General features: G+C 37.8%; 1 pseudogene and 3 gene segments (V, D, J or C); 3 read left to right on the top strand and 1 right to left on the bottom strand.

Moving 5' to 3' along the window:
- The first annotated feature begins 5,174 nt into the window (after positions 1–5,174).
- Positions 5,175–5,758, top strand: LOC119907479 (annotated as a pseudogene).
- Positions 5,759–9,673: 3,915 nt separating this feature from the next.
- The window catches only part of LOC119907470, a 13,582-nt gene continuing 7,748 nt past the window's right edge, over positions 9,674–15,507 (bottom strand). Inside the window, 3 exon segments of the V gene segment in view lie at positions 9,674–10,002; positions 10,553–10,588; positions 12,505–12,511. Of these exon segments, the coding sequence occupies positions 9,674–10,002; positions 10,553–10,588; positions 12,505–12,511 (372 nt within the window).
- LOC119907471 overlaps positions 11,254–15,507 on the top strand; it is a 15,817-nt gene continuing 11,563 nt past the window's right edge. Inside the window, 2 exon segments of the V gene segment in view lie at positions 11,254–11,305; positions 11,413–11,734. Coding sequence covers positions 11,254–11,305; positions 11,413–11,734 — 374 coding nt within the window.
- LOC119907476 lies at positions 13,097–14,233 on the top strand. The segment is given in 2 exon segments: positions 13,097–13,151; positions 13,368–14,233. Coding segments are annotated over 2 exon segments (360 nt in total).

Here is a 15,507-nt window from a genome sequence, read left to right on the forward strand (position 1 = left end):
GTGCACTGCAATGATGAGACCACTTTGAAAGATTACAGTGCTCGGTAATATAGTCGTGCTATTGGTTCAGTGATGTCCTTAGTGGTAAGAGACCAGATTGGAAGACAGTAGGACATTGTTGAAAACACAAATCATTGATATCTAAAAGAAAAAGTAAGGGTCCAAGAATGCTGCCTTGTGCAACGCCCATGTCACAAACTAAAGGTTGAGATATGACATGATGAATTTTGACTGTCTGCACCCTGTTCATCAAATAAGAAGAGTCAAATAAGAAGAGAGCATTTCTATCACAGATGAAGACAGTTCAAATGAGTGAAGTTTATTTAGCAGGATCTGGTGGTTAACTGTATCAAAAGCTTTACGGAAATCAATAAAAATAGCTCCAGTGACATGACCTTTGTTAAGAGAGTTACGTACCTGCTCAGTAAAGAAATCATCACTCAAAAATGATGATACACACATAATTAAAACAACATAACTCATAAAGAAGACTTGGTTGTTTAGTGTATGGTGTACTTATTAGCTGGTTTAGATTGCTGAACTGAATAATTATTTTGAGTAAGCAGCATGTTCAGGTTTACAGTGTACCAGATGTGTTGTGGACATTTTTACTTATCAGCTGATGTTATACATTGCTGTTGACCTGACCTTGAGATAAACTCAGTCTCTAATGGATCTACTGTGATTACATACATACAATGTAAAACAGCAGTTATTCCTGTAATTGGACACAACTGATAAAATGAAAAGGGTAGAGACTGTGTGGGCATCACTTTCATTGGGCCTGTTAACAAAAACACTGCTAGAGTTAAAATCATACATTTCTGTTGTATCAATTTATGCTGATGATATCCTACTCTTTCTTTCTAATAATAAAAGCTATTTCTGACATAATTTCTAGGCACAAATTAAACAACACATGAATATTTATCAGCTACTGACTTCAATAATAGAACATAAATATGTAGTTTTATATTAAATGGCTTTTCTAATTATGAATTTTTAGGTACATTAATGCCATTTTTTCCCCCAGTCATTAAAGTATGAAGAAGTGAATTTAATCAAAAGGACAGTGCTGTTATTATCAGGACATGTCTTATTCTAATGAGGCCAACAATATGAAATATATGGCAAAGAACAAAAGTCATAGGAATTGTCACCTTTTGTACATATCAACCACAAGGAAACAACAATTTTGATTTAATGATGTTTTTATTGTTCTAAACTATTAAAACCACCAACAATTCAACAAGTAAGACCGCATTATTATTCAAACTTGAAATGAGAGAAAGAGAGAACCAGAAAGAGAGAGTGTGTGTAAGGAACCTGTAAAGGATGAATAGACATCTTTAACTTTAGCTGAGTTAAAACTTTCTGGATGTCAATGAACTATTAAAAAACATCTGTTACTTTCACCATAACATAAATTTAAAAAATAATAATTTGCCTTTATTGTGTTGAAATGATCAAAATTACAAAAATAAAGCAAACTTTATCAATTAAACATGCTATTAGAGAGGGAGTGAGGGAAAGAAAGAAAGAGAAAGAGTGCAGACTGAAGCCCTTGTTGGCCAGGCACATGAGCGTGGCCTTTCCCTTCTGCAGCTCCTCATTGGAGGAGGGCAGCACTGCCAGTGTGGGACGGACATCACCTAGGAGACACTAATCAGCTTAGAGGACACCTTTACTGTGTGAGAGCTGATTTCTCCTTTAAGGAGTTTCTGTCAGATGGTTTTTCTGCTCCACCAGTCACTCACTCACACATTGTTTCATTTCCCTTTAAGAAGCCTCTCATGCCTGAAATATATCAAACTACACTGGAAATAAAAATCAAACTTTCTTATCAAGATCATCAAACTTGACTATACAATAATTTATTTAGTAGAAACCAATACAGAAATGAACTGCCCGCAATCAAATGTTCTTCATTTGGATTCCCATCATTACTAAAGTGTTTCTTCACTTATATTAACAGCTATAATGATTGAGTTGAACTACTAGAAACATCTTTACTGTTCAAGTGCAAATTCAGGTATCACTCCTTAGCCATATCACTTCACTTATTGACAGATATACTTTTTCCAAAGACATAACAATATGCAACATTTTTGAAATACCCATCTTTATCTTCACTTCAATTTTACCTGAAGAAAGTGAATTGTATTTAATCGTAAAAGCTATTATTGTGGCGAACATTTTAAACTAAACTAATCTAAACATTTTTCTATTAAGATTAGTAGTTTTAAGTTTTATATTTTCTCCACTTCAAGTTGATTACATTTCATTTCGACAGGACTGTGTGAAGAACAGTTTAGTTAAGATGCTCTGAGTTAGCCTCCCTGGTAAATGAAGAGAAATAAAAACCTGAACAATAAAAGTTTTTAATCAAAAACAAGATATACTTATCTGTTTTAAACATTCAAAAACTGAATTTAAAGCAGGATTTGTCAGTACTGTATTTAGTATTCGAGCAGAAACTTCCAAATTCCACTGAAAGTCCACCACAGTCATACAAACTCTTTGAGCCACCATACAAACTCTCTGACTTTGACACAAACAAAATTCTCTGAACATTTTGTCAGATGGAAAATGGAAACCGTCAATAACTCATTGCCATAGATTTCCAGAGTGCATGTCATTGTTATATACATGTTGACATGAATACAAATGTTTAATTATTTCTTGCAATTAATGTAAATGAGACTAAAGACATTCTGAAACAAAATTTATCTAGAAGCATATGTACTCCTTCGGATTGTCAGCAGTTCACCTGACAAGTGTGAAGTTGATCAGACAAACAGCTGTCGAGAAAACTCAAGGACGGACATACACACATACAGACCAAGATTCCTTACTTTTTAGTAAGAACTTATAACAGTTCATGTGAATACACATTTTGCCCAAACAAGATATGTATTAACACATCTTGAGCAATACTCAATAAACTGATTGATCCATTGTTAAACAGCATCATCAGAGTAATCCAAGTCCCTGCTGGAGTCAGTCAGAGCATTTCCATAGAGAGCCACTTTGCATCAGCAGCACCATGCTCCAGTGCTCTGGGAGAGTTTATAGTCCTGAGAGTTGAACACTGGATGACTGACAGCTGTCCTTCATGACAACAGAAGCCACAGAAATCCTCCTCATCAAAAACATGACTTTGATCTGCGTCCTCATCTGGACTCTCCTCTGCTGCTGCTTCACAGGTAAAGTCCAGAGAATCAAACTCCTCTCCTCTATGAACATCCGTCCCTCTGAAATGAAGCCCACAAAACCATGACGCTGCTTTATGTTTTTGTCTCTGTATCCTCAGAGTCCAGAGGCCAGTACACAGTGACTCAGCCTGGAGCAGTGAGCTCTGCTCTGGGAGGCTCCATTTCCATCAGATGTAGGACCAGTCATAGGGTAGATGAAGGAGACGACCTATCCTGGTACCAACAAAGAGATGGGGAAACTCCTAAACTGCTCATTTACAATTCTAACACTCGAGCATCAGGGATTCCAGATCGTTTTACAGGCAGTGGATCAAACTCTGACTTCACTCTGACCATCAGTGGAGTCCAGACTGAAGATGCAGCAGTTTACTTCTGTCTGGGTGAATTCTATGCAAACAGTCAGTATGCGTTCACACAGTGAAAAAGCGTCGTACAAAAACCTCCCTCAGTCAGACTGAACTGAAACTGAACTGACTGCTGCAGCTGGAAGCTACTGCAGAGACTGATACACTTCACTGAGGACACACACACATACATATATATACATATATATATATATATATATATATATATATATATATATATATATATTATATATATAATATATATATATATATATATATATATGTATGTATATATATATATATATATATATATATATATATATATATAATATATATATATATATATATATATATATATATATATATATATATATATGTGTGTCCCCTATATATATATATAATACAAACAAAATGTAATCAAGTGGATGTAACATTTCACCTGGTTTCATTTGGGGAAATCAGTTACTTTCTCCCGCACAACTCTTTCCATTTCTATCACTTTACAATCCCATGTTCATCAGTGATTTGCTAAATAATCAGGATGAACCAACCTGAAACTGTTAATGAGAAAGTCTAGGTTGTGACCTTTGACCTCAGCTTCATACAGAATCACAGCTACTTCAACTATTTCCAGATAAAACAAAATATGAAGACACAGATCAGCATCAGAAAGTTTTATAATCAAAATTGGTCCAAATGTTTACGAGTACCATTCACTTACATGACACTGTTAAATATGGACACCTGTTCACATGTATTGCTCTGATTACATTACATCATTAATGTCAACAGCTTTGCTAACACAGCCGAACATCAAGCAACAGCAACAACACAGGACAGAGCAAACAAAGTAACATCAATTACAGCGAGAGCTTTAGCTCCTTTAGCTCACGCCAACTAGTAAAAGCCAGTCTGATATTTACTCTTGTCTGTCTCGTGCTCTGTCACACTTTCTTCTTCTCATCCCCTCTTCCTCCAATAACATCTTCTTTGGTCTCTTTGCAATCTCTGTCATGATATCCATACTAAGATTAGTGATGTAGCTTGCAGTACAGCATTATGCATTTCTCACGAACACTACATAGGGCACCCTGCAAGAAGAGGTAATGATGAAGACCCCCTTTTCTATATTCCAAGTCAATTTAGAGGTTTAAAATAAAATTATTACAGTACGCTACACTTTAATAATCTTTGCACATCCGTCCACAAACTGTTGTTGAGCTTTCGATCACATTGCATGATCATGAACACTCAACACTGCTTTACATGATGAAATCTCAACATTAAAGACACCTAAAGATGTCAAACCTGCATTAATATGAATGTCAATAATCATTTTCAAAAATACCTTTTTCCCAAACTAGGTAACAGCCACAAATCACTGGATCTTTTAATACCAGAGTTTTCAATATCGTCTGCATGTAAATATGTAAATATGTAGATCAACGCTCTCAGCACTGAGGGGGAAACACCATGATATGTTGAGGACAGCTACAGCTCACTGACTCTGTGTGTTTGCATATGTGTCCTGCCTCTCTGCTCCCAGCCGTTAAGAGGCCAGTGTTGATCAGTGGCTGTCCAGGCCTTTCAGAGCCACTGACACGCCGGCAGCACAATGATGATGTCACTGATTCTACTGCTGGCCACCCTGGGGCTCCTTGTTCAGGGTGAGACTCTCTTCTGAAAACTTTGCTTCAGGATGCAACCAGGTTCACCACAATGATGTTCTGCTGTGATGGAGAAACACTGAAACAAGCAGCATTTACCTTCTTCCATCTGTTCTCCATGTTAAAGAAATGAGACTCTTCTGTTTGGATGTTGATCATCTTTCTCCAAACTGGATTTGTCTCAATAACCCTTCTCCTCTTTTTCATGTTCTCCAGATTCATCAGGAGAAATCATCCTGACTCAGTCTCCTGGATCTTAGTTTGTTGTTCCAGGACAGACTGTCTCTATCAGATGTAAAGCCAGTTCAGGTGTTACTAATGACTTGCAGTGGTACCTTCAGAAACCTGGAGAATTTCCCAAACTCCTGATTTATTATTCTACAAGTCGTCAGTCTGGAGTTTCAGATCGTTTTACTGGAAGTGGATCTGGGACTGACTTCACTCTGACCATCAGAGGAGTTCAGACTGAAGATGCAGGAGATTATTATTGTCAGCACTGTAATGGCTTCCCGTTCACACAGTGATACAACGTCGTACTAAAACCTCCCTCAGCTGGAGAGGAACTGATCTGAATCAACAGCTGCAGAGAAACTATAACACGTTAGACGACAGCAACACTTTCAGCATGAAAAATACATATATTTAAATACCCCTGTTTTAGCTTCATTGCACTGGCTCCCAGTAGGTTTTAGAATTGACTTTAAAATTGTATTGATCACTTTTAAAGCTCTTCATGGCCTCTCGCCTTGTTATATTTCTGAACTTTTAGTCCCATACGCACCAGCACGTACCTTGAGATCCTCGGGCAGAGGTCTGTTGTCTGTTCCAGAGTCTCGACTGCAAACTAAAGGGGACAGAGCGTTTGCTGTCAGGGCCCCGAGGCTCTGGAACAGCCTGCCCGAGGAAATCAGGTCGGCTGAGTCAGTGAACTCTTTTAAGTCCCTTCTTAAAACATACTTTTATAGGAGAGCCTTTCCCGATCTTATTTGACTTTATTTTATCCCTTTTATTTTATTGTATTTTACTAATTTTATATTTATCTTAAACGTGTATTTTAGTCTTTTCAATGTTTTCTTGCTTTTATCTTGTATTGTTTTTGTAGTATTGTCTTTTGGGTATTATTGTCTTTACACTTGTTATTTTATGCAGTTTGTGCACAATATAAGTCAGAACCAACACTGTTTTATTTCAGCTATTAACACATAGACTAATAAACATTACCACATAATCAATAACTTAATTTTGGTAAAAATGCTTAATAATTTGCTTTGAAAAAAAACCCTTAAGACTGTCAAACTCATACACAGGGTTGGGGAGTAACGGATTACATGTAACGGCGTTACGTAATCAGGATACAAAAAAAATGTAACTGTATTCCTTACAGTACAGAAAATAAAGATGTAATCAGATTACAGGTACATTTTGTAATGATGGGGATTACTCATAGGGATTCCTTTAAGCAGAAAGTTTCCACGAAACAAAACGCTGTGCTATTTGCCACTATATATGCAGACATTGATTGGCGTTTACAGTCGCCATTTGCGGTGAATGTGTGTTTACGCCTCCGCCCCATCATGCAGATTCTGGTTCCAGCTCCCAGTGAGTGAACACGCAGCTGGACCAGAACCGAGCACAGCCTCCGAGACCGACAGAGGCCAATTTGACCACTGGGGATACAGTACGAGTGTAGTTTTCTTGCTGGGTTTGGCTCTTTGCAACCCGGGGCTGAGTAAGCTTATATGGCCGCTAGCAGCTGTGTTCGGTCCTGTTCATGCTGTGTTCACTGGGAGGCTGCTGAGCGAGGTTTTGTTGCCCGCTCGCCCGTTTACGGTTCCCAATCAGGCACCGCAACCCATGTAACTTAAACACCTTTATAACATTACAGTCTATGGTAAACACTAAAACTACCCCGGTGATCCGATCTCCCAGTATGGGCAGAGTAAACTTATTTTACCAGTAGTTGCACAGCTAACTGAGCTAATAACAGCAGCTAGTTAGCTTGTTAAACTTCAACAACAAGTAAAGCTATCTGTCCATCAGGAAACTCAGACACAGAGTTGAGGCAGAGCAGCCGGGGGACATCAGAGAGAAAACTAGAAAAATATTTTCTCCATATTTCTAATATTTCTCTTTCAAATAAGATAAGAAAGCTGTGTTTTTGTACAGTAATGAGTGGGGCCCGGCCCCATAAACACTATGCTTCAGCAGCTTTATATTGTTTTCATGCTAAATTAATACAAGTGCAGAGTGAGTAATCAAAATTGTAAAATGTTTTCCCAAATGACAAACAATACAAAACAATGTTTTTTTCATTGATGGGCGAGATACTGCCATAGTGGTCACATAGTGCAAAGCATATCATATAAAAACATTTAAATATGGATTTTGGGAACAGGAAATTTTGTTATTCTATGTTTCTTTAAAAATACACTGAGCAGAAAACACATCATTGATACATCTCTTGTTTTCATTTGCCTATTTGGCATTGAAACTAAAAGTAATCAGATTACATTACTTTTATTATTTGGTACTTGGATTACGTTACTGATTACATTTTTAAACAAGTAATTAGTAATTGTACCGGATTACATTTTTAAAGTAATCCTCCCAACCCCGCTCACACATGATAAACTACTATATAACAGAGAACGTTTCAGTACAGAGTAGGGCACTGAGCATTATTTCTGTTTAAAATGTTCACATAAAAGTATAAAATCCTGGTGATCTGACTCTAAGAATAATCCAGTCTCTTCGGATTAAATGTTTTAATTTAAGACAACAACAACAACAACAGTTATATGTTTATAATGTGCAGGGATACAGCTGATTTGGTAAATGGGATGGGTGTAAACTACAAGCAGTGAAAAATCACAATGTGTTAATTGTGCTGACACCAAGAGACAGAAACGGTCGTTCTCATTTGGCGAAGTGATACTGTCTCATTTAAATATTATTTGGTGCAATATATCAAATCAGACTCATGAATGACTTTATGCAGATAATACCTTCCTTTTTAAAAAATATACTTTTAATCATTTCTAGGTATGTGTTATCCAAGGATGACATTAGTAATAGCAAAGAACAAAAACCATCCAAAAGTAATATGGTAAAAATAAACTAACTTCACTTACTGTGAAACTCACCAATGTTGCTAACTTATTTGTCAAAGAAAGGAAGTTTCTGTTATAATCCAGTCTACATGATAAAAATCAATCAACGATCAACACAAGCACATTAACCACCTGAGGTCCATATTGAAACATCTCATGAGAGAAACTGAGAACCAGACAGACTGAGAGCAGTAGCAGAGTAAAACCAGTAGCAGAGTAAAACCAGTAGCCCAGTGAATCGGGTGTAAAAAAAAGATCAAACTTGACAAAACAAACTGTCACAAATCACTGGATCAGTTTACTACCAGACTTCTCAATGTTCTCTCCATGTAAATATGTAAATATGTAGGGCAGCGTTCTCGGCACTGAGGGTGAAACACCATATGTATGTATATGAAATATATATGTCTACTGTTGATGAGTTGAAAAGTGGATAAGTTAGAGGTAACAACATATAATATAATAATAATATAATAATAATAATAATAATAATAATAATATATTTGTTTAGTTTTTAAAATAGAATATTTATTTCCATGTAAAATTATTTAAATGTAATTTAAAATTCATCTAAGCCAACTACGCTCCTGATCTGTTACCTTCACAATAACATGAATGAAAACAACTAATTTCATTTTATTGTGTAGAAATAACAATCAAGTAAACTTTATCCATGAAACGTGATTAGAGAGGAAAGAAGGAGACAGACGTATACCATATACCAGCTTCAGCCTCTGCTCTTGACTTGTCATTTCTTTATTTGAGAAAATCTGGATATTATATACAACCAAATCTGTCGTCAATGCGCATTAAAATAACGTCACTATTCATTGTCAGCAGACCATATTAAACTCATTTTCCTCGTTGGAATGAAAAACAAAATCACTGAAACAGTTTATTACCAGACTTTTTAGTATCCTCTTCATGTAAATATGTAAATATGTATATCAACGCTCTCAGCACTGAGGGGGAAACACCATGATATGTTGAGGACAGCTACAGCTCACTGACTCTGTGAAGAATCACACTGCAGATACTGAAACTATGATGATCAGGTGAGATTCAATCCCAGGCTGCTGCAGTAAGGAGTCAGCCTTGTTCATGGGGCACGACCTCTACCAACTGTTACTTTCACTATAACAGAAATGAAAACAACTAATTTGATGAACTGGTCTTTATTGTGTAGAAATAATCAAAATTAAATCCAGTAAACAAACTTTAACCATGAAACATGTGATTAGAGAGTGACTTAAAGAAAGAAAGAGACACAGACACAGAGAGAGTTACAGAGTTCAGAGAGCAGAGTAAAACCAGTAGTAGAGTCCCAGTGAGTCAGGTCAGGACTGGGAACACTGGTCTCTCCTCAGTGTCTCTGAGACCAGAGCCTGGGAGCCCTGGGTGGCCTTGCAGGTCACAGAGCCCACCTTCCTCCACTGGTCTGCAGGGAGCCTCAGGGTGCTGCTCCAGCTGTAGCGGCCGTCCTTCTCCAGCACCCCGGGGCTCCTGCTCTCCTCCCAGCTGCTGCTGCTGCTGCTGCCGTCCACCTTCCAGGCCAGACTCCAGTCTGAGGGGAAGCCCTTGTTGGCCAGGCACATGAGCGTGGCCTTCCCCTGCTGCAGCTCCTCACTGGAGGGGGGCAGCACCGTCAGGGTGGGACGGACATCACCTAGGAGACACCAATCAGCTTAGAGGACACCTTTACTGTGTGAGAGCTGATTTTCTCCTTTAAGGAGTTTCTGTCAGATGTTTTTTCTGCTCCACCAGTCACTCACTCACACATTGTTTCACTTCCCTTTAAGAAGCCTCTCATGCAAATCAGCACAGAGAGAATCATCATACAGAACGACCTGAAATATATCAAACTACACTGGAAATAAAAAGACAGACCTTCACGTTAAAACTGTAAAACTTCATAAGCATAACTGACTGAAGTATTTAGTGGAAGTATAAATAAACAGAAAATGAACCGACTGCATTCAAATGTTCTTCATCTGTATTTCAATCACATTTCAACATTTTAAAGTAACCCATCTTGATCTTTGCTCTGTTCAATTAAATAAAATGAATTAACTTTTACTTAAACAGTTATTTTTGTGGTATAAAATGTTATACTAACCTTAGCGATCATTTTTACATTAAGATTAAAATTTATCTTCTCTCCAACCAAATATCAATTTTAAAACTTTACAATATTTATTTTGTATTTGAAAACTTACTTCCAACATCCAGTCTGGTTCCTCCACCAAAAGTCCAGCACAACAGTGATACAAACTCATTGAGCCGGCGTACAAAAACCTCTCACTGTAGAGAGACACGGCTCTCTGACTTTGTCAGACTAATCTAAAGCTATCAAGATGCAAATTTAACTTAACAGTTGGAAAGACGGACTTAGAATGTTAATTAAATTACAATTTTGAATATATATTGTTGAAGTGAACTTTGTCTTAGTGCCAAATATGCATGGAAAAGTTGAAAAGCAACTACAAATTTTCACTACAGTATTGAATATACATTAATATAAATAATAATATAAACATGTTTTGATTTGATATGTTAATTTTGAATTATTATTTTTTTATCCTATCCAAGATATTGGCAAATATCTTCCACCTCCATGCTTCTAGAAACAAAATATGTCTAGAAGCATGAAACCAAAATGAAGTAAAATAGTTTTTATTTTTTAAATGTCTTATCAATACTCAGGTAAATTGATTGATCCATTGATAAACAGCATCATCAGAGTAATCCAAGTCCCTGTTGAAGTCAGTCAGAGCATTTCCATAGAGAGCCACTTTGCATCAGCAGCACCATGCTCCAGTGCTCTGGGAGAGTTTATAGTCCTGAGAGTTGAACACTGGATGACTGACAGCTGTCCTTCATGACAACAGAAGCCACAGAAATCCTCCTCATCAAAAACATGACTTTGATCTGCGTCCTCATCTGGACTCTCCTCTGCTGCTGCTTCACAGGTAAAGTCCAGAGAATCAAAATCCTCTCCTCTATGAACATCCGTCCCTCTGAAATGAAGCCCACAAAACCATGACGCTGCTTTATGTTTTTGTCTCTGTATCCTCAGAGTCCAGAGGCCAGGTCACAGTGACTCAGCCTGGAGCAATGCGCTCTGCTCTGGGAGGCTCCGTCTCCATCAGATGTAGGACCAGTCAGGATGTTCTTGTCTATAACAACAACCACCTTTTAGCCTGGTACCAACAGAGAGATGGAGAAACTCCTAAACTCCTCATTTACTATGCTAGCACTCGAGCATCAGGGATTCCAGGTCGTTTTACAGGCAGTGGATCAAACTCTGACTTCACTCTGACCATCAGTGGAGTCCAGACTGAAGATGCAGCAGTTTACTACTGTCAGAGTGTTCATAACATCAACAGTCAGTGGTTGTTCACACAGTTAAAAAGTGTCGTACAAAAACCTCCCTCAGTCAAACTGAACAGAAACTGAAGTGACTGCTGCAGCTGGAAGCTACTGCAGAGACTGATACACTTCACTGAGGACACACACACACACACACACACACACACACACACACACACACACACACACACACACACACACATACTGTCATATGTGAGGTTGAAGATTTCACAACTTTTGCTTTAACCACCAATGAACATGTAGCAAAATAATATGACAAAAAATAGGAAATCAAATTACTTTCTCCATCACAGCTTCTCAACATCCATTCAGATCTTTTTATGATCCCACTGTCTTTTCTGATTTGCCAAATAATCCAGAGTAGCCAGCCTGGAAAAGCAGATAAGAAAAGTCTTGTTCATGACCTTTGACCTCAGCCTCATACTGGATTAAAGCAAATTCATTATATACATTTAATTAGAAATATGAAGACACAGATTGACATCAGAAACATTCAGGATCAGAGACTGCCCAACACAACCAGTACATCCCTGAAAGCACAAAATAGTATTTTAAATATATAAACTTCAATCATAAAAATTCAAAAGAAAGAAGTAACCTTCTTGATGTAACTATATCCGCATATACTAAATAATATCGAATAACACATTTTCTCCAACATGCAAATCAAAACTCCACAAATACACTGAGACTAAATTTTTATTCTTAACCTTGGAAATGGCAAAACAAAACTCCCCACAACATCCATCCACTAACTGTTGTGGAGCTTTCAATCACATCACATGATCTTTCTTAGCAGATGGAGTCACCCAGTTTTCAGGAAAATGTAGATTTTCAAATTCCTATTTCTCTGCATTTTTAGGACTTCTTGGCTTCAAAGTTAAAATATTCCATGACAGCTGGGTGAACTCCATCTGCTGAGGAAGATCATGTTATAAAAACAGTAATGTAACTGATGATGACTTCCATGTTTTCTGGTTGGAGTTTCTTAAGGAAGCTCTCTGAGATCGTCAGACTCAGCATCCCCTCAAACACCCAACACTACTTTACTTGAAGAACTTTCCATATTACAGACACCTAAAGATGTCAAACCTACATTGATATTAATGTCACTAATCATGGTCTAAAACACCATATTACCATATTACATGTAGAGGAAGTTTTCAGTATCATCTACATGTAAATATGTAAATATGTAGATCAACGCTCTCAGCACTGAGGGGGAAACACCATGATATGTTGAGGACAGCTACAGCTCACTGACTCTGTGTGTTTGCATATGTGTCCTGCCTCTCTGCTCCCAGCCGTTAAGAGGCCAGTGTTGATCAGTGGCTGTCCAGGCCTTTCAGAGCCACTGACACGCCGGCAGCACAATGATGATGTCACTGATTCTACTGCTGGCCACCCTGGGGCTCCTTGTTCAGGGTGAGACTCTCTTCTGAAAACTTTGCTTCAGGATGCAACCAGGTTCACCACAATGATGTTCTGCTGTGATGGAGAAACACTGAAACAAGCAGCATTTACCTTCTTCCATCTGTTCTCCATGTTAAAGAAATGAGACTCTTCTGTTTGGATGTTGATCATCTTTCTCCAAACTGGATTTGTCTCAATAACCCTTCTCCTCTTTTTCATGTTTTCCAGATTCATCAGGAGAAATCATCCTGACTCAGTCTCCTGGATCTCAGTCTGTTGTTCCAGGACAGACTGTCTCTCTCAGATGTAAAGCCAGTTCACTTATAGGTGATGACATTAACTGGTACCTTCAGAAAGCTGGAGAAGCTCCAAAACTCCTCATTTATGATACTACAGCTCGTCAGCCTGGAGTTTCAGATCGTTTCAGTGCAACAGCCCAACAGACTGACTTCACTTTGACCATCAGAGGAGTCCAGACTGAAGATGCAGGAGTTTATTACTGTCAGCAGCGTAACAGCTTCCCACTCACACAGTGATACAACGTCGTACAAAAACCTCTCGCAGCTGGAGAGGAACTGATTCAACAGCTGCACAGAAAATTAAACATAAGACATGACAAAAATATTTCTCATAATTATGTGTAAATTAATAACATTTCAAACATGACAGTACTGCATTTATGGACCATGATTTTGGGTGAAGAATACATTTATAAACTTCTCTAACTTTTAGTCAACTGATGTCAACTGTGTCATTAGACAGTTCATACAGATGACAATTCTTACTCTTTTTAATAAATTCAACACAAAACTCAGTGCAAAAGTAAATCACTACAAATGAAATTGTACTATAAAACTCAGAAACTAAATGTTTAATAATGAAATTTAATCCACTTTGTAAATAGTAACCCATTAGAAATCATCTTCATCTTTTGTTTTTACATTTGTGCTTGAGATGTTACTAAAATACGTTTATGTTTCAGATTGCCTGAATGTTATATCCATTTATGCTGATGTTTCCTGTTATTCTTTTCCTGTGCTGTAAAACTATATATATTCTGTTTTACAGTTATGTAAAGGTAATTTTGAACAGGACTTTCACTTATCTTTCTTATCCACATAAATATGCTTTATTATAACATTGAAAAATGAAAACATTATCATGTTGTACTTATGTAGTTATATGATTTCAGACATTTTTAATAAAATTAAAATTAAAGACTAGAAAATGTCTATTAATAAGCTCTGACAGTAGTTTAATAATTTTAATTTTAAAAAGAATAATACTTCTGTTTAAATAATAACATCCTCAGAAACATTTTGATTTGAACAAAACCATCTTTATTATCTGAAAAAGATAACAGAGTCAGCGTGACTATGAATAAGAAAATAGTATTATTTAAAACTTTTATCTGAGAGAGACAGAGTTACAGAAAGCAGATTAAAACCAGTAGCAGAGTCAGGTCAGGACTGGGAACACTGGTCTCTCCTCAGTGTCTCTGAGACCAGAGCCTGGGAGCCCTGGGTGGCCTCACAGGTCACAGAGCCCACCTTCCTCCACTGGTCTGCAGGGAGCCTCAGGGTGCTGCTCCAGCTGTAGCGGCCGTCCTTCTCCAGCACCCCGGGGCTCCTGCTCTCCTCCCAGCTGCTGCTGCTGCTGCTGCCGTCCACCTTCCAGGCCAGACTCCAGTCTGAGGGGAAGCCCTTGTTGGCCAGGCACATGAGCGTGGCCTTCCCCTGCTGCAGCTCCTCACTGGAGGGGGGCAGCACCGTCAGGGTGGGACGGACATCACCTAGGAGACACCAATCAGCTTAGAGGACACCTTTACTGTGTGAGAGCTGATTTTCTCCTTTAAGGAGTTTCTGTCAGATGGTTTTTCTGCTCCACCAGTCACTCACTCACACATTGTTTCACTTCCCTTTAAGAAGCCTCTCATGCAAATCAGCACAGAGAGAATCATCATACAGAATGACCTGAAATATATCAAACTAATTGACAACAATCAAATGTTCTTCATCCAGATTTCAATCATTACCAAAGTGTTTCTACACTTACATGAACAGCTTTAGTGATGAGGTGAACCAAATACACAATATGCAACATTTTGAAACACCCATTTTTATATTTCCTCTGTTCAATTTTACGTGGAGAAAGTGAATTGTATTTAATCATCCATCCATCGTCAACCGCTTATCCTGCGTACAGGGTCGCGGGGTTGTATTTAATCATAACTAGTTATTATTGTTATTGTTTATCTGTTCTCCACTTCAAGCTGTTTGAATTTCAGTGTGAGTAATGTGTAAAGAAATGTTTAGTAAAGCTGCTGGTAAATGAGGAGAAATAAAACCCAATCAATGAAACAAACAAA

Source organism: Micropterus salmoides, unplaced genomic scaffold (genome assembly GCF_014851395.1).
Source record: "Micropterus salmoides isolate LMB-PRFRI ecotype aquatic unplaced genomic scaffold, ASM1485139v1 Ms_hic_scaffold_17, whole genome shotgun sequence".
Lineage (NCBI taxonomy): Eukaryota > Metazoa > Chordata > Actinopteri > Centrarchiformes > Centrarchidae > Micropterus > Micropterus salmoides.